Raw genomic sequence first — 26,923 nt, 5'->3', positions numbered from 1 at the left:
CTCTTTCAGGAAGAAACATGCTCCAGACTTCCTGCAACTTTTCAACAGCTGTGCTGGGCGACCTTCCTGCTTCTGGACACTAAACAGTACCGCAGCAACCAGCATGACAGCGCTCATTCGCAGTCTGGCCGGAGCGAGGTGCTCGTCGTGGCGTTGCCCGGGTGTAATCCCGCGGGGAGCTCACATGCGACCCTCCCCTCTGCTTCACCGGGAGGGAGCGCGAATGCTGGCCGGTGCCAGTCGCCCTTTGACGGGACACAGTCGGGCACACAGCCGGGGGCAGCACACAGAGGCGGCGGATCCTGCAGAGGTGGATTTAAAGCGGTTAGAAGGAGGAGACGATGGTAGCGACGCACTTTTACCTTTTTTTTTTTTTTGGTACAAATTCACACTGACAAACTGGCTGTGTTAACACACAGACACTGCTTGACAGGCACCTCTCCGCCGTCCGGCTCACACTGCAACATGTAAATGTCAGATGTCTGCACTTGCTTAGTCGTGAAGAAGAACAGGCTATAATCCCATAGGTGATGGCATTTCTGGAGCATTATTAAACCGGGCTGTTGTGTTGAATGAACTTTTAGATTCTCTGGGGAAATCATGTGTAATACAAATCAGCCTCTGCAGAGGAAGCTGAACCGGGATCTGTTTTATAGCCCGTCGTTTTTAACAATTCCCTACAACAACTGTGTACACCCAGATCACAGTAGGAAACATGAAGAGCTGAAATCAGTAATAAAGGCAGACAATTGATCAAAATACATGAAAATGAATTGGTAGCTAATTGCTATTGCTCTCTCTCTCAGGGATAGTGGAGGTGCTGATGTGCCGACACAAGGCAAGAAATGCTCTGGGCCATGTGTTTGTTTCACAGGTGAGCAGACTTCTACATCACTCACACACACACACACACACACACAAAAGCACAGTGACTGAGACACTGTCCTGTGAGTGCAGATGAGGGAGCTGGTGTCCGCTCTGTCCCATGACTCAGCGGCGCGTGTGGTTGTCTTCAGGAGTTTGGTACCAAAGGTTTTCTGTGCAGGTGAGTGTCCTCTGAGATATCTCAAAGCAGCCAGGCATCTCCAGTTGTGATGATCGAAGCCTGTGTAATGGCGTGTGCTTTGATGTATGTACAGGCGCGGACCTGAAGGAGAGAGCTCTGATGAACAATGCTGAGTCTGACCTGTTTGTTCACGGCCTGCGTTCCCTCATGACTCAGATAGGTAAGCGACAGAACAGGTGGTTGAATGATTAACCTCCCCTCTGTTGCACCTTGGATGTGTACACACGGTTGGTGTGAACTTTCCTCTCTTTGTTGCAATGCCCTGTGTAGCATCGTTGCCCGTGCCAACCATCGCAGCCATGGATGGCGTCGCCCTGGGAGGTGGACTGGAGCTAGCCTTGGCCTGTGACCTCCGCACTGCAGGTGAGTGACAGCTGAACCTTCACCTAGCAATCTACAACTGGATGAGCCTGCCCGTTAATGTCACATTCAGGTGACATTAACGGAGTTGGAAAGGAAATGTCAAGTTCACTTCACAGCTGTCACAGATCCAGTCATATTAGATCAGTGGCTGACTCCAAACAGGACGTTGGCGCGGATAGTAACATCCACTCACGGCCATTTCTCTAGACTGACAACTCCCTCATCCCTATCAGTGTAGATTAGGGTAGTGACTGTCAACCTGGGTGTGGAGACATTAGATAGATAGATAGATAGATAGATAGATAGATAGATAGATAAGAATACTTTATTAATCTCCGAGGGGAAATTCAATTGTCCAGTAGCATGTGCTGTTTCTATTAATTGATTAACAAGTTTTATTTTAGTCAAGTTTTGTTATTGATTGAAGTTTGGAAGTTAAGAAGAAAAACATTTCTGCTACATAAAATTATGTTTATTTTTCTGACTTTTTTAAAAATCAATTCTTAAAATCAGCCTTTTCTGTGATGAAATACAGTAGAGTTGTACATCTTCAGGACTCTGACTCCTGCTCTAATGAAACAGTCTGGGATGACTGACATGTGTGACCTCTAGCGAGGGGTCATGAGTTGGTATTACATAGTTTTAAAGGGCCAAGACAGTTGTTTCGATAGTTTCACAAGGTCAGGCAGAACCCTATCTTTTTCATTTTTAAAAACTGATTGTTTTGTATATTTAATTTGTACGTCTATACATGAACATGGGCAGAAATGTGCACGCTAAGAGACAATGCTGTTTCTGGGGCTGTAACAGTTCATCAATTAATCAATTATTAACCAATTGACAGGAAATGAATCTATATTTTGATAACTAAATAATCATTTTTTTTAAGCAAAAAACGTTCGTTGATTTTAACTTTTCAAATGTGAGAATGTGATGCTTTTCTTTGCCATACGTGAAAGTAAAAATGAACGTCTGTGGATTCTGGACTGAACAAGACAAAACAAGACGTTTGAAGATGACACCTTGGTCTGTGGGAGCACAAGCATTTTTCACAGTTTTCTACCATTTTAATAGAAAAAAAGATTAATTGAGTAATGGGGAAAAGCATTTTTACGTTTCTTGTTTGTGCCTCTGTAACCTTGTTTTAGTATCTTTTAAACTCATTCAGATTTTTGCTTGTGAAAGAGTCACGTTTCAAAGGGTTATGATGGTAATATAAAGGGTTTAAGTAAAAGTAATCTTTTTATTTGGGTACATTATTGGGGGTGTCTTAAAAGAATTGTGTTTGTATATGGACAAGGGGAAACACTCACCCTTAACAAGAAGTGGCCAGTCATTACAAATTCAAAGGGGTTAATGACTTAAAAACACTTGAAAAACGCAGTGGTCAGTCTAAAAACCAGTCTGTTTGGAGATGTGTGTTTTTCACCCACCATTAATGAGCTCAGGGACTAATGATAGCTGCTGGGGCCAGACACATCTGCCCAGCTGTTCATGAACCTGAATCTACATGTGATTGGTTATATTGGACGTGGCAGTTTGGTGATTGGCTGAGGGCTGATGAGGTAGGTGAGCAGGTGTTTACGTCTATTGCTCTGACAGGAGCATCAGTCAGACTTTATGCCCTCCTGAGCTAAATGGCACTCAGCAGCTCAGACCTTCAACTGTCCTCTGTGTGTGTGTGTGTGTGTGTGTGTGTGTGTGTGTGTGTGTGTGTGTGTTTCAGCGTACTCGGCACAGATGGGTCTGATTGAGACGACACGGGGGCTGCTCCCAGGGGCGGGTAAGACGAACTGAGGTCACACAAATGACCTTGCACTGTACTGAGTGTCGTATTCGAGAGACAAAGCAGCTGTGAGAGGTTGACCTTGAGGTGGTTTGTCCTGCAGGGGGCAGTCAGCGGCTGCCGAGGATGGTTGGCATCACTCTGGCCAAAGAGCTCATCTTCACAGGTGGTGTTACACAAACGCTGACATGTTGCTATAGGCACAGGATGCTTGTCGTTCAGCGAAGGTTTCCTGTATCACACTCTCTCTCTGTCCGTCTGTTATCAGGTAAGCGTGTGGGAGGACAGACAGCTCTGGAGATGGGGCTTGTAAACAGAGCTGTAGAGCAGAACCAGACAGGGGACGCTGCCTACAGAGAGGCACTCAGCCTGGCCAGAGAGATACTGCCCCAGGTTAGAATACAAACTCACACTTTTTCATTCTGCCACAGCTGAGATAATGATGAATCCCTCTCCTCCTCCTCCTCCTCCTCCTCCAGGCAGTGACCACCTCCCTTAATTCTCCCCATCTCCACTGCTTCTTATCTCCCTCTTTTCATTCTGCCCTCCTCTCTTCCTGGTGACTTCTTCCCACCTTCCCCTCACTCCCTCTCCCTCCTCTTTTCCTTCTCTCCAGGCTTCTGTCGTTCCATATTTCTTTCACTCCAGTTGAGATGCCTGCAGTGAGGCAGGGCTGGAGTGGCAGTCAAGTGGAGAAATGGACCACAAATAGCTCAGCGCACACACACACGCACACACACACGCACACGCACACACGCACACACGCACACACACACACGCACGCACACACACACACACACACACACACACACACACACACACACACACACACACACACACACACACACACACACACACACACACACAGACACATGCTCATGTTGGTGTGGGTTGATTGAATGATTGACAGGAGATTGCACTGAATGAAATTTAAATGGGATGAAGGAGATGATAAGCCTTGTGAGCTCCCAAATCAGGGAATTTGGGAATGAGATTGAACTTTGGAGCCAGTTTTGTCAGCACTGCTCACTGGAAGGTCGACGTTTTACAGGTGCCGTTTCTTTATGTGTTTCATTTCTTTTGATTAGTTCCAGAATAAAATTGATTTTGGGATCGCATCCGACAACAGATGTCATTTTTAAATGAGGTCTAACAGCAGCTTTTATCAGTACTCATTTGGCAAAACATAACTTTTAAATGCAAACGTTTCACACTGCAGAACGTACACATAACTGATAGGAGATATACCCATGATAAACAATTCAGTGTCGGCTCTGTTGTCGCCGTTGTCACCAGCTCACCATCTCTGTTTGAGCAATTTGTGTTAGTGATGCTCAAATCAATGGTTATTGTCAAATACTCCAAAGCAGTGGAATTAAAACTGCTCATTTAAATGGAGTAGATTATATTATTCATTTGTTATTCATCTGGTTTGCAGTGTATTCGACTTCATTTCAGCACCACGTATGTGTGGTTCAGATAGCAGTTTTATACGTTGTAGGTCATATTCATTGGGTTTTACATGAGCCTTGAATTTCCACTGTTATCTCAAGTGGATGTTTGTGCTGCACTGGGGAAAAGGCCGTTAAATAATGTCTTTGGTTTTGTTTTGGTCATTCCCCGACATTTTCTTTACCTTTGTGAGAATAGTGTAGTTGTCTGAGGAGGGTCTCATGTCAAACCCATCACTCTCCAACTGATGTGTTTCATTTCTGTTGCCCAGGCTCCTATCGCTGTGCGGATGGCAAAAGAAGCCATGAACAAAGGCGTTGAGGTACATAACAACACATTCATCCTGTTTTCTCAGTATTTTCCGTCAGCGACCATAGTGACTAAAATCAGTCTCTTCTAGGTCGACATTGCTTCAGCAATGGCTATAGAGAGGATGTGCTACGCTCGGGTAAGGCTTCTAATGACTAAAGACTTCGCTCATTCCCATTTGTTGGTGCCCACAAAAAAAATCAGTGTAAGTGCTGAATGGAATTCATTTGGATTCAACTGATGCTCAGTCTAAACCCTCTGAGGCTGTCTGCTGTCACATCATCTGCCTGCTGTTGCCCTGCTGTAACCCTTGCCCTCTCCTTGCAGGTCATCCCCACACGGGACAGACAGGAGGGTATGGCTGCCTTCATAGAGAAGAGACCTCCGCGCTACACTGGGGAATAAGCTCTTCTGAGTGTTTGAATTTCTCTCTCACTCACAGATGTACAACGTTCTCTATAACCTCATGTCTGATGGACAGTTAACACCCATTGATTGTCTGCGTGCACTGGAGGCAGAGTCAATACATTAGTTAAGGTCAGCTTGTGTGGTGACATTCAGGATTAGACTGACAAAGGTGATTTTTTTTTGATTTGGTACAAATCACAAGAGTGAAATATGACGAAGATTTTGCTATTAGCTGTTCATACTTACATACACTCCCTCCATACTTTATAAGTGATAGGAACATCATCTTTGGAAGTGACTGAATAAAAAGCAACACACTTGTCATCTCCAGTTTATGGGAATGTACATTCTTTATTTTTCCAAACTTGAAAACGTGACTCTCAGCAGCAACATGGCACAGTCTTAGCAGACATACAGTATCTTGACATTTTGCATTTTCCATCTGAATTAAATTCTTGTTAAAAAACAAACTGGCTTGCATCCAGGGAAATGTTCAGGGGCTCAACGAAACGATCCAAAATGTCAGACGGAGCAACAGAGAAGAGCAAAAACAAGTTCTGTCTCATCACTTTGTCCACGTTGAAACTGATGAGATCAGCCTGGCACACGTGCATCATTTGCAAGCTCATTATCAACTAATTTAATGAAAAACAAGGCCTTAATTCACTGAGAGGATGAGGTGATGAGTTTTTGCTAACAGCTATTTTTGAGTACCGTTTGTAGTCCAATGTAATATATTGATTTCCATTAACAGACACATCTATACAAGTCTTGGGACCGCTCCTTGTTATTCCTGCTGAAGCCAAAACCCGCTTTTCCTTAAAAATGCTGAAGTGTCATCATGGTTGTGTTGTTTGACTGCAGTTTGTAAAAGTATTGTTACTTTTTATTGCATAGAGAGTGGTGACAGGAGCCTTAATGAGAGCTGCACAAGGAGAGTGTGGGCATCAGAGTCAGCTGTTACAGGTGGCTTCTCTGGACAACAGAGGGGTACCTGGTAAAATGGCATCTTGGAGGATACTAACGACACATTAGTGGTTTCAGAAAAGAGACATAACCTTGAATATTTCCAATAACACCCTCCACTCACTCCTGGGTAAACAGTGCTTTATCTCCACTAACCTTTCCTTTGTTCTACAAGTATTTCTTAATCAGATACACTGAAAAAGACAAACACACGATGGAGCATACAATAGAATAATTTCCATGCAACCAGTTCAACCAGTCCTGAAAGATTAATATTCCTCTCGCATTTTCTATTATGTACAAATTACATACACTCTTTAAGATGCAGATACTTGTACAGATGTACATACACACATGCTCACAGCAAAGTGCCTCTGTCTTTAAGACACCTGGACGTCTTGGGAAGCATAGCGAACATAACCAATATATACACAAGTTTCTCAAAGGGGAAACAGCTGTGACTTAATACACAATATTACATCCATCATGACTATACTGCCCACATCCTTATTGCCATTTGTGCCGAGAAAGGACATTTGCACTTAACCAGACATAAATGACTGTAGTACTGTATCATTTCAACTAATTGTGAATCCCACTCTGGGTTTCCTGATTTCCAACGCTGCTGGCTTCGCCACTGATCCGACTGACTTAGGGCTGCCAAACGTTTAGAAAAGAGCTTATTAAGGAGATACAACTTTTTTATAATTTAGATTTTTTTATCTGTAATGTCTGGCACATTTGAACCACTGAACACACCCTCTGCAAGTGTCCTGTCACATCAAATCAAAGGCATTAGCGAAAAGACTAAATGAAGAGGAGAGCAACAGTAGTACTGTAGACCCAGAGACGTGGGTTTCAGTGAACAAAACACTGCTATAAACAAAACAAGCAGGCATTCCTAAAATGAGCAGTACAAGCATTCAGACAAACTCCAGCATGCTTGAGCTCACAGCAGCGTCATGCGTATATTTAATGAGCTAATCAACCAATTCAAACAACCAGAGGCCTCAGTGACGTACGGGGGCTGGAGAGTGAACTTCTGAGATCTGTATGTGTGCATTGGCATGTTTTTGGTACGAGAATCATCATGACGCCAAAGTCACACTAGCTTATCATAATTTCATTTTTTTATCACAACATTAGCACACAGAAATATTCCTGTTTTGAAACAAACACAAAGAAAATAAATAATGTTAGTGTGTGTGTGTGCAAAGAATTGCGTAGTCTCTGTCCTCTAATGTAGACTTTCTGGGGATTCTTGATAAAGTGTGTTTGTGCGCGAGATATGCAAACCATGGACACGCACATGTACAAAATCCCCGTAGTGGTGGATTTTCCTGTCTGCGTCTTGTTCAGGGAGCCTTATTTTCTGAAAGAGAAAATGTAAAAGAATGAAAAATTCTCCGGCCAATGTGAGACGGAGATGCAAATTACCATTAGTGTGTGTCTTTACCTCTGAGAGGTTATTGTGGTGGTGGGCGCCGACATGTGTGTGTGTGTGCAGGCTGGCCGGTGCGGGCTCTGTGGCGCTGCAGGCTCTCCAGAATGCTCTCAGCCAGCTCTTTGACGTCTTTGTGGGTCTGTGGGTGTGTATGAACGTGCTCCAGCTGCTGCAGGCCACCCTCCTCCAACAACATGCTGCAGTAGCGAGCGGCTGCAGACACAAGGGTTAACACAATGTTGAATCTGTGAGCGGTTTGTGTAGGTGAGTCAGCTCATGGTAACAAAACATTAACTCTTGGTTTTTGTAGGTGCATGTTTGTGTGTCTCACCATTCTTGCTGCAGACATGCTGCATGGCCCATGCTGCCCACAGCTGAACACCAGGCGTGTGAAAGCACTCCAGCAGGGGAAAGAAGGGGTTAAATGACCTACAGAATGAGAGAAAATGATGCATCATATTTATATGAAGGTTTTGACGACTTGACTGAACGTAGGATTTATTCAACTCCAATTTTCACAAATGAAAGAAATCTTAACTGACATTTTATGGACCTGATTTTCAGGGTGCTCTCTTAAAATGGATCTATAAAGTTCAATAAGTCTATTCTAGTCTCTGCAGCTCACCTGTAAGCCACCATTTCACACTCAGGCGGGGGCCACTTCTTAATGACAGCATGCTAGAGAGACACACACACATAAAAAAAAAACTCAAACCAACTTTGAAAAATAACTGCACGCTATGTGCCTGAGTTATGAGTAGTTTTAGTAGGAGTAGTAGTAGTAGTAGTTTTATGAGTAGCTCATTCCTACCAGTTGCTCCAACAGTGAGGATCGAAGATCGGGGCTCAGCGTCCAGGCTTCCTCCCCTCGTGACGTCAGATGTGCAAGGATACCTGCGGCGAAGTAGCTGACCTCCACCTCTTGGCTGTGCAGCAGAGTGCTGATGTGGTCCAGGAAGCCCTGCACCATCAGCTCTCCGTGCAGCTCTCCAACCTCTGCGATGTTATTCTACAGAAACAAAAGGTGAAAGGGGAATAATAACGTCTTATTATTGTAAATTTATTCAACAATCAGTTTCTCTGAAGGGTAATTACAGAGCAATGAACTCACCAGCAGACCAAGAACCTTCTGCTGAATAGAAGACTCGTTGGGGAAGGACTGCAGAGAGTGGGAGTGGGAGAGGGGGTGGGGTATGGAAAAAAAACAACGGTGAGTCAACCTGCTCCAAGGGCATACATACTTATTCAGAGCAGTACGTGCTTGAGTGTGATGGTTAGTTAGCATGGTTCTGTGCTCTCAGCCGTTTTGTTTATTTTCATGTATATGTGGACATTTCTGTTCACCTCTAGAACTTTAATAAACAGGTCCAGCCCCTGGTTCTCAATAAAATGGCGGCAAGTTGTTGGCGATTCATCAGTGAGGTTCCAGAGTGCACTCAGTGTGAATTTGAGGGTGGCATCCACCACGCCCTGAGTAGCCTTTTGGCGCACAATGTGGAGCAGTTGCTGCGGGGAAGCGAGAGAACATTTGCAATGATAATTTGCCTTTTTTTATTAAATTAGTTGCGGTGGGAGAGAATACAGCTGAGATGAGAATCTTACCTTCACTATGAACAGTTCTGCTCCCAGTTGAGCTGTTTGTTCTGTGGATAACTTGAGAAAGCAAATGTTGAAAAGTTTAAGCCCTGCAAATGTGCAAAGAATCCATGAATAACAGAATATGTGATATTAACATAAAATAACAATATAATGAACCTTAGCAGCCAGTATGGAAATGATAGCCACAGCCATCCTCTGCATGTTCTGGTCTTCGTGGTTGCAGAGCCACTGCATCACTAGTTTGGCAGCTTCAAACCTTGAAAACAGAAAGCCAGAGAGTCGACTGTAAACACACTATTCCTTTTCACAGAGAAACTTCTACATTATGACAAGTCAGTGGCTTCCTGCTTCGCTTCCACTGACGCACGTTTACTCTTTTTGTCTTTTACATATTTAGTTCTTTTTAAAATGCTTTGCAACAATTTGAAGGGTACGTTATAGCTACATCTTAAAATGATATTAACAATATTGTTGTAAAATGTGTATTTCACACCTGTTGAATGGAACCTCCTGCAAAATGCGGTCACTGCACAGGGACAGCAGGCAGTTCTTCTGCAGCTGCAGAAACAGGAACCAAAGAGGGTATCAGTTCAGAACCTGAACGCTTTCAGTTCTGTCCGTCCTACAGGCAGTAAAATGTGTACACAAAAATATTCTCATGTCTGAGCTGGAGCCTATATGGTTCAAAAATTCACATCTCATGTTGTACAAGTAACATTACGTCTCACCATGAGCTTCAAGCAATGGCTACTAACCCTGCAGACGAGGCCGCCGCCCAAGCTCACTCTCCAGTTTGAATCATTCCTTCTGTCTTGTTTGTGACTAACTGCAGCTGGCAGTTTAGTAGGTTCAGGTAGATTAGACTTATGTAGGAAATGTATTTATGTACACAAACAGGTTCAGAGTGTGAATAAAGAAAATGTACACAGATGGCTGAAAAATATGTCAGCAAAAAAACAATCTGTGATGTGAACACAGTCACTTTCAAAACTGACAAAGTTTTTGTGAATTATGGGGCTTTGTGCTGATCTGTTCAATCACAGTTTTGACTCTCGTTATTATCGTTTTCTTTCTGTTTTATTGTTGTGTTGTCATTGTTTATCTTATTCTGCATCACATTGCAGATTCAATATTATCACTATTGAGTGAAGGGACATGAAGAAACGGTGTTATTCTCATTACTCTTGTCATATCTCAGCAGACAGTTTTCTACAGTTATCTGAGGCTTGTCTGTCATTGATGTGAACCAAAACATATTTGCATTGTCTTATTTTATCCATGTGATTAATTCTACCACAGACAATCCCCTTTTCTTCTTTTGCTGGTAAACTGTATCAGATGAAAGGGGCCCACAAAATGTTGTGCTTGTTTTTTTTGACAAACAAAAGTCGTGACTGACACGGCATGAATGATGTACGCCACAGAGACAGCAGTGCAGGCATGAAACTACCTGTTGGTGGTTGGGGAAAGTCCTCATGGCCTCTAGTAAGAGCTGAGTGACGGTGCTCAACAGTCGGACTGGCATCCCTGCTGCCAGGTCTTGCTTCGTCAGGTTGAACACACAGGCACTTGCTGCCAGCTGGACATTTAGAGTGGCAGGGTGATTCTTCATACCCAAAACTACCAGCTGGGGAAAAAAAAAAAAGAGAAAAAAGGTAACACAAAGGGTTAAAAAGTAATACTGTATTGTAACTTTGTGTGAAAGCGTGGGGGTGTAGGGCTTTGACATAATACTCTGGAAGAGGAAATGTGGCTCCATCACTTAAATCAGATAAAATTGTGGTCCAGATGTGCAATGTGCATTCAGATTTACATTGCTTCAGTGACATAAAACGTTATTATGAAATAAACTACACCATCTTCTTAGACATGAAGCTTAATGCAATGAGAACAAATACTTAATTTTCAAATACAAATTCAGTTGAGTTCACCTTGAGGATGTCAGGCCGTGGTTTCTCCATGACATGGGTCAGGCTGAACAGATGAAACAGAGCTTCTCTCACAAAACCTTCCCTCTCACTGTAGCGACGCAGTGCCTCGCAGATCTGGGTCTCATTGGCTTCGCCCGTTACCTGTACACATGCAACACAGTTTAGCAGACCTGAAACTTCTACGCACAGTTAATGTGTTATTGTACATATCTATGCTACCTTTAGATTCCCTTCTCCAGAGAGGAAGTCAGAAAAACCTGCTTCTGTGGCCAGAAGTCCCATAAAGGTCATCCCTGGTCTGTCCTTAACAAATGCTTTAATAGCTGCATCTGTAACCTGCAACATTCACAAGTGTAAGAAATGATAGTCTGCATGCTTTCGTTACACTCTACATGAAACACTAATAGAGTAGCACGCACGCACCTGTTTCCTCCCTGACACATCCAGGGAGACAAGAGCAGGCAGGATCCCTGGCTGTCCAAGCAGCTGACGAGCCACATCAGAGGTAAACTGCTTATCATCGCTGATGTCCAGGTGCTGCAAACAAACAAGCACGGCTTATGAAATCACAGCGATGGCGTCCTTCTCAAAGCATAATGAACAAACAGAGACAAATTTAACAATAGACACACAGCTCCTCCCTTCCGCTAACCTGCAATACATCCAGCTGCCGTATGACTCCCAGCAGCTGAGCAGTGCTCATCTCCAGCCTCTTCAGCTGGTGCAGTGTTAGCGAGCGCAGACGCTCCTTCAGGCCTAGCAGTGGACTCAGGTTGGTGACTGAGGTGTTGGAGAGATCGAGGCTCTCCAGACGAGGCAGGGAACACACGTCAACTAACCCGGAGTCGTAGAAGTCTACATTGGCTAGAGAGAGTGAGCGAAGGCCCTGGAGGGAGCTGAAGCGATACCGGATTGGTTCCTCCAGAGAGGACATGGTGAGACCCGTTAAACCAAGTCGCTGGAGGGACTCCTGCAGGGTGTTTGAGAAGAACAAAACAAAACAAGAAGCTTTTATTTTAATATTGTGCGTAGAAAGGGTGGTTAACTAACACAACTTAACATACTCTCACTTTACCTGACAGTATTTATTAGTGGCCAGTCCCTGTAGAATATCATGAATAGTGAGGTCTGCATTGACCCTGGCAGCATCCAGCTCCAACAGTCTGTGAGGACACAGAGCTTTCTGGAAGGCCTCTGCAGAGATACGCGCTGTGCGGATGTAGGCTCGTCTCAGCCGCAGGTATTCACAGTTCCGAAATACACCCACTGTGCTGTCATTCAGCAGACCTGTAGCATAATGAACTTGTCTTAGAGTTCATCTTTGGCTTCACGCAGGAGCTTTGCACAATAGTCCCTCTGTTTATATAAGGGAGGGTTTTGGTTTAGGTGACAACATACCATTAGATTAAGTGGCCAGAAGATTTCCCAGTTTTTTTTTTCTTCTCTTAGAATGGTATAGAAGCAGGTTACAGACACTCAGGATTTGTACACAGGCTGAAAATTTTTATTCACAGCTCAGGTTGGTATCTGACAGTTCAACAAGTAAAAAGCAAATGCAGAAACTAGATTATAGAGTATGTGGTTCTGGTTATGTAAGCTCAGAAGTGACCGACTCTTGTCTGTTTTGGAGTCCCTTGCGATGTCCCTGTTTACCTTCAGTGGCCATCTTGGCCAGCAGCTGGTCTGCTAGCTCCTGTGGGAAGAGCACAGCCTCTCTGAAGCACAGGGAGCCGTCAGGGCGCTTCACACAGAAACACTCCAGGTTCTGGCTCACATAGGTCAGGCACAGGTCTGTCAGGGCCGCTGGAGATGCCTCATCCTGAAAACACAAAGAGGATGTTTGTTCATGTAGATCAATTTAATTCATATCATTTACTGGTGTGCAATTTCCGGTAATAACGAGCGCATTAAAAGACGTCACACAAATCACCTGAAGGCCAAACCTTAACTTACCGTGTTTAGGAAACTACAGGCCATGGTCATGGCTTATGAAAACTCACTCTAATTTTTGCTTATGCAACCGAGACTGGTGTCTTTTTAGAAAAAACTACCGCGGAAGTGGTTGGCCGTCGAGCGGCTCCGTTTGAGGCCTCTTCGGTTTGCAGCGTTCACCTGCCCGGGACCCTTTCGTCCTGCTAGCCTGTCACCGACCAGCTAGCTAGCTAGCTCACTTGTTGTTGCCTCCGCTGTGGGAAATCGCTCTCCGTGCAAACATATCGACAGCAGTCTGCAAAGCCGGAACTCATGTTTAAAAGATATCGACTAATCACTGCGACTACCGAGGCTCTGGATTAAGGAACCGAGTGGGGGATATAGTTTTCACGGCGAGCTGCTGGGTCTATTTTTGACTAGACCAGACAGACCGTAAACAAAGGTCACAGCACCGGAAGTACATTAGAGAGAGGGCTGGACTACGGAAGCCTGCGAAGGAAGGTTATGAAACCAGGAACACACATGGGCATGCTCATCTCCGGCTGTTTCCGAGGAAAAACCTGCTATATGACTGACCGAAATTAGCTTTGAAAACAACTTCGCGATTGATGGTAATCATCTCCATTCTGCAGAGTTTTTAATTGTAGAAAAAGGCTTTTGTGAGATCGCTCGTTAACTCATTCACCAAGGTCACAAGTATCAGTGGATGTGGAGGGAGCTAAGCCTTGGACAGGAGTGATTATAAAATTAAAACGCAGAGGCACACGCTGAAATATGGCTGGACTTGTAAACTTTAAAGATGAGAATGAGGTGAAGCAGTTTTTGGACAATCTGGGAGTGGAGTACAGCTTCCAGTGCTACAAAGAGAAGGATCCTGAAGGTAACATACCTGCGCTGTTCACAGATCAGTGGTGCTGAAGCTCAGCTCGAAGTGGAATAAGTTTGGTTTGTGTTGCTTGTGTTTCCCCTCATTGTGTCCCCCATCATGTTTTTTTAGGGTGTCAAAGACTCGCAGACTACTTGGAAGGGGTGAAGAAAAACTATGAAAATGCAGCACAGGTGCTCAAACATAACTGTGAAACAAATGGACATGGAGAGAGCTGCTATAAACTTGGGGCTTACCATGTCACAGGAAGAGGTACGCCAGTAATGTGGTTTATTGTTCTCCTTATTTACCCTCTCTTAACTGTTCACAAGTTCAAAGGTTAATTTCACAAAGTCATCACAGGTTGAAACGACATAAAATGTTGACGTGATACTAGGAAAGTGCTGATACTTTGCTTGTATGCATGGGATTATTTACGCAAAGTACAATGCATGTTTTAATCCATTACTCTATGGATGTACTGAAGTTACTGCTTACAGTGAGAGATGAAGTTTTACAAGCAAATATTAGTATTTGTTGTTTGATATTAATAATGATAATAGTAATGTATAAAAAATCAGAACACATCAATAGTGGAGTTTAATATTTAATATTCATGTACATTCACTTTTGCTTACTTAAAATCATGACTGCAGCACTTTTAGGAAAGGGAGGGCTTTGAATGCCCTCTGCATTACTTCTCTACATAAGATGCATAAAGATCTCTGCATAAACTCACTGTCAATGTCCTAAATCTTTCCACCAGGTGGAGTGACTGAGTGCCTGAAAACAGCCTACTCCTGCTTTATGCGCTCCTGCAACGCCGGAGGAAAGAAGTCCATAGATGCCTGTCATAACGTTGGTCTGTTAGCCCATGATGGACGAGCTATGGAGGGAGGACCTGACCTTACGGCAGCGCGGCAGTACTATGACAAGGCCTGTGCTGGTGGCTTCGCTCCATCATGCTTTAACCTCAGCGCTCTGTTCATCGAGGGCAATTCCAAAGGGCTGGAGCCAGATATGACTCTAGCTTTGAAGTATGCTAACAGGGCATGTGAGCTGGGACATGTGTGGGGTTGCGCCAATGCAAGTCGCATGTACAAACTGGGGGACGGTGCAGAGAAGGATGAGAAGAAAGCAGAGGAGCTGAAGAATCGAGCGAAGGAGCTGCATAGTTTAGAGAAGGAAAGGCAGCTCAAATTTGCGGAGTGAATGCGACACTTGATCATATTATCATTGTTTGCCTGCACATGTGGTGTTCAGTCAGATTGTTTGTGTGAGCAAGTATTTGCATGTGCACAAACAAAACCTGGTCTGGGGATCAAAGGTTGGAGGTGATGTGTTGTTAGTTTAAAAGCAGAATGGTCAAATGGATGCGTGCAACCTCATTTATAGTCTGCAGACAGTGACATTCAGGGAGCAGTGTCGACTTGACTGTTTGTATTGGTAGATTTCAGACAAATGTGTACAAGAAATGTAAAGCAATAAAATGAATATTGATTCAGATACAGTAGTTGGTTATTAATTATGCTTTTATCTGTGGTTTTTGATATTGAAATGTTTAGATACAAGCTCTTCATTTAAAGGGCAGTTCTCGTCAGGTTATCATGTGCATCAGCCTTCAAATAGTATTGTGTACGATATCAACGTGGGTGTTATACCTCTGCCAAGGAGGTTATGTTTTCACCTTTGTCTGTTTGTGTGTTGGTTTGTTATTTGTCAGCAGTTTAAGCAAAAAAATACTGAACCAATTTGTAATGAACTTGATGGATGGATGTGGCATGAGCCAGGGAGGAAACCATCACATTTCGGCGCAGATCCAGATCATCAAGTCTGGTGTATGATGTTTGGCACTGGCCTTGGTGGAGGTCTGCACCCTTCTAGTTAGTATAGGGTACACTGCTATTAGGAAACAAAATTTCATAGCCTATTACATTGACAATCCGGTGGAATATTGCAGTGTGGCCTCAAATTGTAAAGCTCGACTCTTATCAGCGATGAGCAAAATGTATTTAAACTGGCGATCATCATTTTGACATGGTTAACAGCGGGGTTTTGCACTGAGAACACCTGCACATAATACTGGATAGTTTCACAATCACAAGAGCTTGTGTGGGCAGGACGGTGGCTGGACCACAAGAGGGAGTCAGAACCGAAGACATGAACTTTGCGCCCGTTTCAAATCCCACAGGGCGCTTCACCCCGGGGGTCACTGCACGGAGCAGGGGGTCTGCGGGTCCCGTCCATCGACATGTGAACCGACACTATCTTAGAAACTTGCAGATGATGTTAAAAAGGCGTGTGTGTTTAAAGAAGTAACATAAGCCGGGCTTTCTGAGGATGATGGGGCGGACTGTCGCTGGAAGCCCCGCCCGCTAGCCGTGCGCCTCCTCAGCCCTCATTCAAAACACAGGACAGCTGTTGAGAGGCGCATCGTCGTGTCCGGAGCGTTAGCCGCAGACTGTTAGCCGTCCGCTGCCCTCCCATGTACCCGCAGGGATATCAGGAGAAGGGAGAAGAAAACGGCGCACTTCGGTGAGTTACTGGACAATATGAGGCAAAGTTTGTTATCCTTTGCGACATCATTTAGACAGTCCCTCCCCAGCCGTCGGTGTAGTAAGCTAACGTAACGGTGAGCCCCACGAACGGTTTGGGTGTGTTTGTTTTTAGGCGCAGGATGCTCCCTTATCAAAGTAATCGGCATCCGTCAAGAGGAGGGGGCGGGGGGTCAACGAGATGTGCAAACACCGGGACTTGACCGGTTTTTGTAATGCAGACTATCTGTAGCTGGTTGCAGCGGGTTTTTAAAGCCATTATGTTATTTTCTCCCCCGCCCACGTGAAAACACAGTCGCCCCACCACACACCGCGAAGCCGCGCCGAGGAGTTTGATATAATGCGAGCAATAAATCATGCGCTCCCTCATAAAGCTAACGATTCAAGCTAGCGAGAGTTAAGACGTGCTAATATGGGAACCTTTGAGAAAAGAGTGAGGGTAGTCGGTGAGTTAGCATTTCGTGACTCCCCCCGGTGCAGTCTTACTTAGTTTACTGTAGTCGCTGCACAGTTTGCTTCTGCTCAGGGAGACGGGGACTTTGTGTCGACCCATTTTCGCTGTTAGCCCAGCAGAGCTCATGTAGCAGCCATTCCTCCTGCAGGCGCCCTGCTCAGGATAGCTCATTGGCGGTGAACCCCCTGCACAGTTGCCCTCCGGGGAGTGCTTTGGGTGTGGCGTGGGTTCACCCACGAACAATACTGTGTACAGTCATGGCCTATCTTGTCTCAGCCGTAGCGTGTTTTGGTTGCGGAACAGCCCCAACAGACGAGTCGTGAGGGTATTTTTTGAGTCTGGTGACCAGCAGATTTCGACTTGAAATCATTTTAATGAGGGGAACTTTCAGAGCATGAACAAGAGAGCATCCTCCCAAGTTCAGTTTCTTAAATAAGACTTTAATATTTCAGGAACAACCAACAGCCAACCACATTCATCCATTAATGTAATCTAATTTGTGCATCATTAATATCAATTTGAATGAGTGATAGTCTTCTATTTCCTGTAATTCAAAACCATACATGCTATAGTTTGTAGATAGTTAGTATACAGACCTAACATTCATCAAACTTAAGGCTGCGTCTTAGCTGTTCTGTTACAGCTGAGATGAAACTGTGTTTATCTTTTCCTCAGAAATGAATCTGTGAATGGCCTGGTAACAGTGGCCACAGTTACATGTTAATTTGTGAACCCAGGAATATCTATACAGATATGCACCGGTAAATGATCTGTAGACAATAGAACTAGCCCACTCACACACGAGTGAGTGGGCTAGTTCTATCAGCTGTCAAGCAGAATAAATTTTAAGCTGAATTCACTCCCTCTTCACCATTAGTCTGCCTTTTTTCCTTAAACAAAGCCTCCCTCTGCCCAAACCTCCCATCTCTTTGTCAATGTCCTGTGTGACGTTGCTGTTGCTGGCCCCTCTCACCCCAAATTAAAAGCGCTAAGGAATGTTCCATATCGATATTTAGTAAGGCTGTGTGGAGCTGCTGTTCTCAACACTTAACATATGACCCAGAGGTCACTGGTTCAGACTCATGACTGGCGTGCCTTTACAGTGCTGTGGTGTAGTGTTATGCAGGAAAGGCAGAAAGAACCTAATTTGTGTTCAGGAGTCTTCTTTGATAGTTAAGTAGATGCAGGTCGTATTTATTCATTAGATAGTGTTCACAGTTGCAGTTAGACCAGTTCTGAAAGCATTGTTTGATTGAGTGGTTAGATAATACTACAGTTAACGTTTGGCCCAAAATAGGAGATGAAACCTAATTCTTTCCAAATGCCGGGGGTCCTGAGTCCTCCATATGTCAGGGATGGAATCTGTTTGGAATTCCTTTTGCTTTTTACTTCATCGGATTCAGGCTGAACCAAGGAGAATGCTGCTGCTTGTTATAAATTATATCTGAAAGTTTAGTCTGCAGGACAGTGGTCAGGGGGTGTAAAGGGCACATCTTAAACATCTACCCAAGTAGTCTTAGTCCTAGGGCTTAGGTTTTAATCCAATAAAATATGGTTGATTCAGTATTCTATCCATCATGCAGATTTGCACTGTGGGTCTTAAGTAACACAAGCACCATCTGTATGCCTATTTACAAATGCTGCATTGAATTATCATTGTGTATTTCTGGGTTTATCCTGTTCTTCGTTTCTCTTCCTGACTGTAAACAAAAAACGTCACGTTGAGTAACTGTTGCTTGCCAACAGAAACTGGGAGCACCTGGAGGTTTTGCTGAAGCTCATTTGGTTAGAGTACTGACTTTGTTTTTAATTGCAATACTTTGTGTATAACACATAATCATCTACTGCTAAATGCTTTGTCTTTTCAAGTGTGTAAGCCAACAGTTCTTCATTAAAACATGTGGTCATGTTGTATTTAGAGGGACAAAATCATTCAGATGATGTATGTTCATAGATGCAATTGCAGTTTTTCAGTCTATGAATGATTACATCTCCTAGAATAAGACTTCTCTCAAAGGGATTTGAGCCACCAGCGAAAAAGTCCCTCAGTAACTCTACATACCACCTCCACCTTCCGGGCCAGGCTAATCCCAGAGATACCTCTTGTACGTGGGCCCATCTGTTCAGTACTGTGGTGTAGCTGCTCCGTCCAAGGCCTGCAAATGTGATTAGTTAGAGATTACATCTGTGTGTGTGTGAAATGAAACTCCCCTGTCAGAATCAGAGCTGTGTGTTTATAAGAGAAAGGGATAAAACACTATAGGGCTTTTGCGTCATCAGGTTCAGCCCCTGGTGTTTCTCAGGTTATGTTTGTCTGCTCTGCATTACATCATGTTCACTGCATGGTTTATGTAAAATGTTCCTGGAAGCAGTTATCTACTGGGTCCTGTACATATTCGAGAGGTGTTTTTGTCTGCATTAAGCTTTTTCTCCGTGACCTCCAACCAGTGCTGTTGCTCAGTTGCCAGGGTAACTTTATGCGTGCGTCTGGCACATCCATACAGCACAGATGGAACTGCGAAGTCACATGTCACATTCTTCCTCTGATGCCTTCCCAGCCTTGGCTCCATCAAGAACAAATACAAAGTCAGTAATCTGCATTCATTTTCTGCTCAGGTTTTGGTGTCGACTCCATAACGTTTTCTCTAACACTACTTGGAGTTATATAAAAGGTCCCTGTGTTTGACAAGTTGTTTTGAAACACTGATAATAATATTGCATTCAATGTGTGTTTGATAAAGACTTTATATATGAGGTGTTTCTAATCTTGCTGGCAGTTGGTTGAAGTGGGTGTTATAGATGTGAGCTTGGCTAGCACCTGACTCGCTGACTGCGTCCATGACTATGTGTGAGAAAGAGATAAAAGACAGGGATAATGTGTATCCTAGCATTAGCCTTAGAAATCTCAGTGGCAGGCACTGCTTCACCTCATAGATTGTGCAATGTGCTTTTTTTGTTGTACGCAGAACAACATTAGAGGAAGTTGTGCAAAACTGCCTCTTCTTATTGTTTCAAGTGCATTTGCCATGTGGTTCCTCCTGTGTTGTAATCACAGCTCTTGTGTAGGGGAAGTAGATGCCACCAAGAGCAGTCAGACACAAACAGTGTTGAAACGGAGACTGTACATAGAGGTTCACTTGTGACTGATGGCTGAATCTCTCTCACGCAGAGACACAAACTCTGCTCAACACATGCCACAATAGGCTGAGCGGCGGCAGGAGGCCTGGAGCTTCGAGGACGTTTTAGCCTGAATTTAACAACTGATGGGACTGACTCACACATGAGGGGCTACATAGCGAGTGGACTGCTGCACAACTTTGTCTCCCTCGGCCCTCCCACCCCTTCCTTGCGTCTTCTTTGTGTTTCTCTGCTCTCAGTTTCTTTTTCACTCTGCTTTCTTCTTGCGTGTGGGACTGATGCTATTTTCGTCCTGTCATGGCCGCCTACGTTTCATTCGGTCTAATTACTGTCTAATTATTAGGCAGTATCCCTCACGATACGTTGATGCATTCGCCAACCCTCTAGCCCTCACTTCCTGCTTCCTCCTCATTTCTTCTCTTCATCGCCTGGGCTCTTTTGTAAATATGTTTGGCTCTCATTTGAGACTGCTGCTGCCAATGTGGTGCCTGACTTTCACTACCAATATCAAAGTGATACCTCTGTCAAAATCCTAACTAATGATTTTTGTCTTAACATACACAAGCTGCACACAAAACTACTCCTAGGTGTGTTTTAATCAGGACTATTATGATTTAAATCAGGACAAATTGGAATATAATGATTAGCAAAACAAAACAGTTTTGGGACAACTTTTGGTATATGACAGTTTTTTTGATGTGAGTGACACAGATTGGTTACTCAAATAATATTTAGATAATATATGAAGCCTCTACTTGTAACCAGGTCATGGTTGTATTGAGCTGTGCTGAGCCATAACTGATCTCAAGTGGCAGATCTCTTCTGACCTTATCAGTTATAATTGCTCTTTCACTGCCATCCACTCTGCAGAATAACTTCAGCTGCTGTTGGTCCTATAGTCTTGAACATGCAGCTGAAAACAGGATTTACTCTTTTCTGATCTCTTTTCTTACATGCTTTTGTTTGGTTGTTTGGTGTTTGGTTGTTTGTCTGCTCTGTTTACTCTGCTGAATTCAGAATTAGGTTGACTAACAAAAAATGTTATCTTATGATGCAGCTGTCTGTGTTAAGTAGTTGCAGCTAGTGTTGAAATATCAATCTAGTTTTTGCTGATGTGGCTTTTTCATCTGCAAAATATTGCCTTGTTATTTTCTAGTTGTCCTTCTTCAGTTGGAATCTTATCAGGTGGGGCCAGATGAAAATAACAGGGATTACAAATATAAGAGTGCCTGTCTGCCAAATGACAATCAAACCTGTTGGCTAAATCAGGGCCACCACACAGGCTTCTACTATGTGAGAGAGGCTTTCAATACTTCAATATGCAAACTTGGCTCCTCTCGTAAAGCTTTGTCCCTGATATCCACCATTTGCTCCCTCTGACTCTAAACAGATCCTATCTAAGCGGAAACATGGCTGTGTACCGAGCAGGTTGTAGTTTGGCCATTTGTTATGCTGGCTCAAGTCAAAATGGGAACGTGTCAGCTGACTGGCTTTACTATAATTCCTGCTTGTCCACCTCTTGGATGGTTATCTTGCATGTCTTTCCATTAGTGTGGATTTGCATCCATGTCTATGCATATTTGAGTGTGTGTATTTTAAATCTATGTATTTTAAAGTCACCATCCGCTCTGCTCACCTGACTGATGTCAGCTGGGGTTGGTGTGTCAGGTTGTAGGTGTTTGGGGTCATGAGGTCAGGGGTGAAAGGTGAGTTCAGGGACAAGGGCCCAACCTTTAAGGCATGCAGAATGCCAGCTATGAGGGTGTTACTCCACCTGACACTTTCAGGCTGGTTCTTTGCCTCCTGTTTCATGTGGCATTTTCTCTGCATATTCTGAATAATCTCATAAAAGGAAGTTTCATTTGAGGACAAATGCAGAGCACAAATCAAGGCCACGGTGGCCTTCTTATATGGCAAGATTTACATATAATGTATGTTTGATAAAGATTTCTTGGATATTTTATGTTTTGCAAATTAGGCTATATCATAGTGACAAAAATATGAACATTAAAATCATTAATCTGTAGGTCATTGTTGACAAAATGCTGAGGTGGGCTTTGGATAGGGAATGAAAGCCCTGGTTTTTCCCTCACTGAAAAAAACATGGTGAGCAAAATATTAGTGTTATGCAGGGCTGTTGTACTAGTCTGCATTAGTTTTAACTGTGTGTAACTAAATAGATAGCTGTGTGTGTTTCCAATCATAAACTCCATTCTCTGGCTTGGACGGTCAGATTGCAAACACGAGCATTGAACAACATTTAGAATATGCCTGAGCCAAAAGTTGTCTGATTGCTGCTCTTTGCTGCAATGGACTAATGTGTGTGCTCAGGTGTTTTCAGTAAAATGGGTGACGAGGCTGTTTCAGTGTTACTGTTATACAGAATGAGGACCAGGTCATAATCCCCCCACTGGCCCAGCTGAATGTAAACAGAAAGACGCCGCACCCTTCCACTTCCCTTGCATATTGTCCTGATCCACCAGTCTGTATCAGTCTCTGTGGTCTCAACACAGCCTCATCTATCTGTCGAAACCTCTGAGTGTTTTGGCTTGGGAACTAAACTGAGAGCGGAGCCTTGGTTATGTCATGGAAACTTGTGAACTTGGTCCTGAACCCTGCCAAAGACAATAGATCAGATACAGACAAACATGATTCCATCTCTCTCTCCTCTTTATATTTATCTTCCTTTTGTTTTCTTCTTCTCCCACCATTTTCTTTTGTACTCTTTTCTCCACATCAGACATCAGTGTCAGATACACGGTACACAGGGGGCTTTTTTGCCTTAAGAACACTATGAATACAAGGCTTTATCCTCACCACCTGCTCTGCTCTTTGCCTTCCTTTTTACCGTCCAGCGCCTCTTTGATCAGTGAAAGGTGATGATTCATTTCTTAAGCACATGTGTTTTTCTGTGTCATCTTAAGGACTCCATTTAGATTTGTGTGTGACTGAGACAACCTGTTTCCTGTCGCCTTTTGTCAGGCCCCTCACACAGGTCAGGTCCTGACATGCAGACAGAGACTTGCACTCACATGCCTGCAGTTCCACGTTTTACATTGCCAACTGTCAAACTGGGTTTTTATTCATTTCTTTCACACCATTTTTCAATGTAAACGTCACTGACCTGACAGAAGAGCACATTGAAAAAACACAAAGTCAAATCTTTACTTATTCCAGGTAAGGCAGCTACAGAGACTGTACTTAACACAATTCATATACAATAATAATGATAGGAAATGATGTTTACATCCAGATGTTGCACAAGTCTTTCAAGTAAATTTCTATATTATATATTTATGTTTTCTTTTTAATCATTACTATTTGAAGTACTTTTTTAACTTTATGGCACCGTGTTACATCCTCCCTCATAATATGGCATTCATGCAACTTTTAAGAATTGCTTTGTTTCCTCCCACCACACATAACATTGGGGTGTTATAGGCTCCCTGCTAAAGCAAAGGTATTTAATGCTGGTCTAAAGGATATTTGCAGTATTTATGACTATTCTGAATTTCTGTTTAGATCTTGTATGGACAAATTCAACATGTCCGTTCAGTAAAAATAAGTGGAAGGAAACTCCCTCAGAAATGTGACTGCATCAAAAGAGCAGCAACTGACATAATGACAAGTACCCAGAAAGACTTGATGGACAGGCCTGTGTTTGATTCTGCCTTGTGTGTGAATGGCTAACCTGAATGTTTATCTGGCTTCCTTTTGTCTTATATTCAGAATCCGTGGAGCTGGGAGGGTTGAAAAGATTTGGGGAAAAAAAGAGTGAGGGCGACATTGGCGCTGGAAACAATGTCTTTCCTATTTTTAGTCAATAGATGAATGTTTAGTAGCACATACATCCTGTCTGTACTTGTCCTCTGAGAGGTGAACTGAGGGTTGAACCAGTAGTGTCTGTGTAACTCGGGCACATATTGTAATTTGTGTGTCTGTGTGTGTACAGACAGCGTAGCCCCTGGCCACGCTGCTCTGTGGGAGAGGAGGATCAGAAAAGGGGTGTGAGGGGCTCACTCAGGGAGAGAGGGGATGAGGGAGAGGGGGAGGGGAGCAGTGCAGGCGCTGAAGAGATACAGCTGTTTCTCCAGTCTCAGCTGTTGCTCCTCTTCCATTTGATGCAGGCTCGGTTTCTCTCTCTCTCTCTCTCTCTCTCTCTCTCTCTCTCTCTCTCTCTCTCTCTCTCTCTCTCTCTCTCTCTTTCACTCACACACACACAAACTGGAAGAAGCACACAGTGTAACATTGTTCTGCCTTGTGAGAGAAAGATGAAAGAATCAATCTTTCATAGCTGCTATCAGATGGGAATAGTAACTACTCGCCATATTAGTAAGAGAGGCAGCTGTGGCCAAATTGAGCAAAACATATCTCCCTGTTTTCATCACTTTTTGTTGTTTCTCTTGCTCTCTTTTTTGCCTTTGCCTGTTTGTGTGTGTCTCTGAAACATGAAGTTGAAGTTAGATAGGTCCACTTTTATTTTCTTTAAGGATTCAACAACTTTTTCGGCTTTTTCTCCCTCTGTATTTCCCTTGACCACTGGGTGTGTGGATGTCATGTCCATGCAACCTCTGACCCAGTCAACTCTCAGAGCAAACAACTGTGTGTGTGTGTGTGTGTGTGTGTGTGTGTGTGTGTGTGTGTGTGTGTGTGTGTGTGTGTGTGTGTGTGTGTGTGTGTGTGTGTGTGGTCCTTGTACCTCTTTGACCAGCCCTGGGTGTCAGTATCCTTGTAGTCTTGTCTCTCATTCTTGCTCTTATACTAAACACACTTTGTTCACACACTTGTTCTTCTGCTTATCCCTTTCCCAGTCAATTCCTCTCCTGCTTTTCCTTCTCAGTAGCACTCCCTTTGTGTTTTATGCCGTAATTGGCCGTTTAATCAGGCCCTGGAGGCAGGGCAATGCCATGTTAGGGGAAAACATGCGTGCAGCTGTGTGTGTGTGTGTGTGAGAGAGAGAGAGAGAGAGAGAGAGAGAGAGAAACACAGCATGTGTTAAGCTATATGGGAGGCCTGTTATCTCATTCTTGCACAGTTATGCAACTTCAAAGTGACTAGACTTTTAGATCAAAACTCATCTTATAACTAAATACTCAAAAAAGTTTGACTCAGCACAGGAACACAGGGCTGAAACACTCACTCTTAATAAAAACTTGGCTCTACACACAACATATTCATACACAGGATATACGACTAACAATAGCTAGCCTACAGCATGTTTGCTGTTAACGACACTACAGAGTGTGCATTTCAGTATTGGCTGGTGCGTTGCTCTTTTGGGTCAAATATCTGAGGAGAGTAGGCCAACCTAAAAGAGGACAGGAAAACTTGTTGGAGGAGGATGAGCTCATTGCTACAAAGATAGGAGATGCCCAGTAGATTTTAGTGCTGTATGTAGGATGATGATTTGAGAGATTGTACTTCTGAGAAACAGAAAGATAGAGGTACAGTATTACAAGAGGCATTCCTGGATTTTAAGCAAAACCACTCCTTGAATTTCTCCTACTACTGCTTAAAATATTATATTTCAGTCCAAGCTTGACTACAAGATTAACCTGAGCCCCATAGTGTTCCATAGTAAATAAACAAATGACAATAGAATGAATCGTCAAATAAATTGTGTAAAATATATAAATGAATTAATGGTTTTGTGAAATGATTTAAGAAGTTGTGTTGGAATTGAAATGAAATTAGTCATTATGTAAGTAAAGTGTGACATACAATAAAAATGTTATTGGAAAAAATGCCCTTATGAAACAATAACACACTGTTTAAAATGTATTTAATATTGAGCCCTTTGGGGTTTCATTTGGCAAGACCCATAAGCAAACAAGCCTCCAGCGAGATGGCTCGGGTCAAAAAAAGAGGATGTTGTTTTTTAAACTTTGTTTGAAGTTTAGGGGTGTGTTGATTAATTTTTATTTGAACCAGTTTCCTGAACCTGAATATGCAGAGTCTGTCACTAGAAAGAAGGTGGTGTCTCTGTACCAGGACTGTGTGTGTGTGTGTGTGTGTGTGTGTGTGTGTGTGTGTGTGTGTACTTGTACTTGCTACATAGTAAGGACCAAAAAAAGTATTTTACTAACAGAGTGAGGACATTTTGGGAAAGCGAGGACATTTTGGGCGGTCCTCACTTTTTAGGTTAAGGTCAGGGTCAGGGTCAGGGTCAGGGTTAGGGTTAGGCACTTAGTTGTGATGGTTAAGGTTAGGGTAAGGGGCTAGGGAATGCATTATGTCAATGAGTGTCCTCACAAAGATAGAAGTACAAGTGTGTGTGTGTGTGTGTGTGTGTGTGTGTGTGTGTGTGTGTGTGTGTGTGTGTGTGTGTTTGCTGTCAAATAATTGTACAGTTTGTCAGGTTGCAGCATGCCATGTTTTGTAAGTCAGTGTCTCGCTAAAGCCCCTGAGGGCTTACACCTAGTCCAGGGAAGTGCTGCATGTCTGTCTTTGCGGTTCTATCAATGTGAAGGTGAGTGAACCATATTTTGAGCAGCAGACAGAGATGGAGATAAGGATGTTTTGGACACACACCATCTGTCTGGAAAAATCCTATTGATATGCAGTGGCTTTAACTCAGAGAGAGGGAAGATGTGTTCATGATGATGCTCTAATAGAGACAAAGGGCACACACACGCACACACACACACACACACAC

At 43.5% G+C, this 26,923-nt stretch overlaps 4 protein-coding genes across 6 annotated transcripts in view; 3 read left to right on the top strand and 1 right to left on the bottom strand.

Annotated features, from left to right (window-relative positions):
- Window positions 1-5,714, top strand: echdc2 (enoyl CoA hydratase domain containing 2). Its single transcript, XM_071487379.1, has 11 exons — window positions 1-344; window positions 807-874; window positions 958-1,045; window positions 1,140-1,226; window positions 1,337-1,429; window positions 3,156-3,212; window positions 3,319-3,381; window positions 3,484-3,608; window positions 4,939-4,989; window positions 5,068-5,115; window positions 5,304-5,714. The coding sequence occupies exons 1-11, from the start codon at window positions 104-106 to the stop codon at window positions 5,379-5,381; spliced, it is 999 nt and encodes a 332-aa protein (XP_071343480.1). The 5' UTR covers window positions 1-103; the 3' UTR covers window positions 5,382-5,714.
- zyg11 (zyg-11 family member, cell cycle regulator) lies at window positions 5,711-13,703 on the bottom strand. Its single transcript, XM_071487373.1, has 18 exons — window positions 13,278-13,703; window positions 12,978-13,143; window positions 12,400-12,611; window positions 11,977-12,294; window positions 11,748-11,861; window positions 11,544-11,660; window positions 11,325-11,465; window positions 10,844-11,020; window positions 9,887-9,951; window positions 9,550-9,649; window positions 9,397-9,447; window positions 9,139-9,300; window positions 8,906-8,953; window positions 8,606-8,803; window positions 8,420-8,472; window positions 8,126-8,223; window positions 7,807-8,007; window positions 5,711-7,722 (listed from the first exon to the last, which is right to left on the bottom strand). Exons 1-17 carry the CDS (start codon window positions 13,305-13,307, stop codon window positions 7,817-7,819), a joined length of 2,241 nt encoding a protein of 746 aa, XP_071343474.1. The 5' UTR covers window positions 13,308-13,703; the 3' UTR covers window positions 5,711-7,722; window positions 7,807-7,816.
- Window positions 13,704-13,747: 44 nt separating this feature from the next.
- Window positions 13,748-15,627, top strand: coa7 (cytochrome c oxidase assembly factor 7). Its single transcript, XM_071487380.1, has 3 exons — window positions 13,748-14,136; window positions 14,254-14,394; window positions 14,888-15,627. Exons 1-3 carry the CDS (start codon window positions 14,031-14,033, stop codon window positions 15,331-15,333), a joined length of 693 nt encoding a protein of 230 aa, XP_071343481.1. The 5' UTR covers window positions 13,748-14,030; the 3' UTR covers window positions 15,334-15,627.
- Window positions 15,628-16,317: 690 nt separating this feature from the next.
- Window positions 16,318-26,923, top strand: part of ralgps2 (Ral GEF with PH domain and SH3 binding motif 2) — a 70,177-nt gene continuing 59,571 nt past the window's right edge. For all 3 annotated transcript variants that reach the window (XM_071487376.1, XM_071487374.1, XM_071487375.1), the window contains exon 1: window positions 16,318-16,656. The gene's annotated coding sequence lies outside the window, so the exon portion shown is untranslated. The remainder of the gene's footprint in view (window positions 16,657-26,923) is intronic.

Source organism: Trachinotus anak, unplaced genomic scaffold (assembly GCF_046630095.1).
Source record: "Trachinotus anak isolate AG129_WGS33_773 ecotype Australia unplaced genomic scaffold, CSIRO_AGI_Tana_v1 ptg000010l, whole genome shotgun sequence".
Taxonomy (NCBI): domain Eukaryota; kingdom Metazoa; phylum Chordata; class Actinopteri; order Carangiformes; family Carangidae; genus Trachinotus; species Trachinotus anak.
Note: the sequence above shows the minus strand (reverse complement) of the source record. Positions and strands in the feature narration are given on the sequence as shown.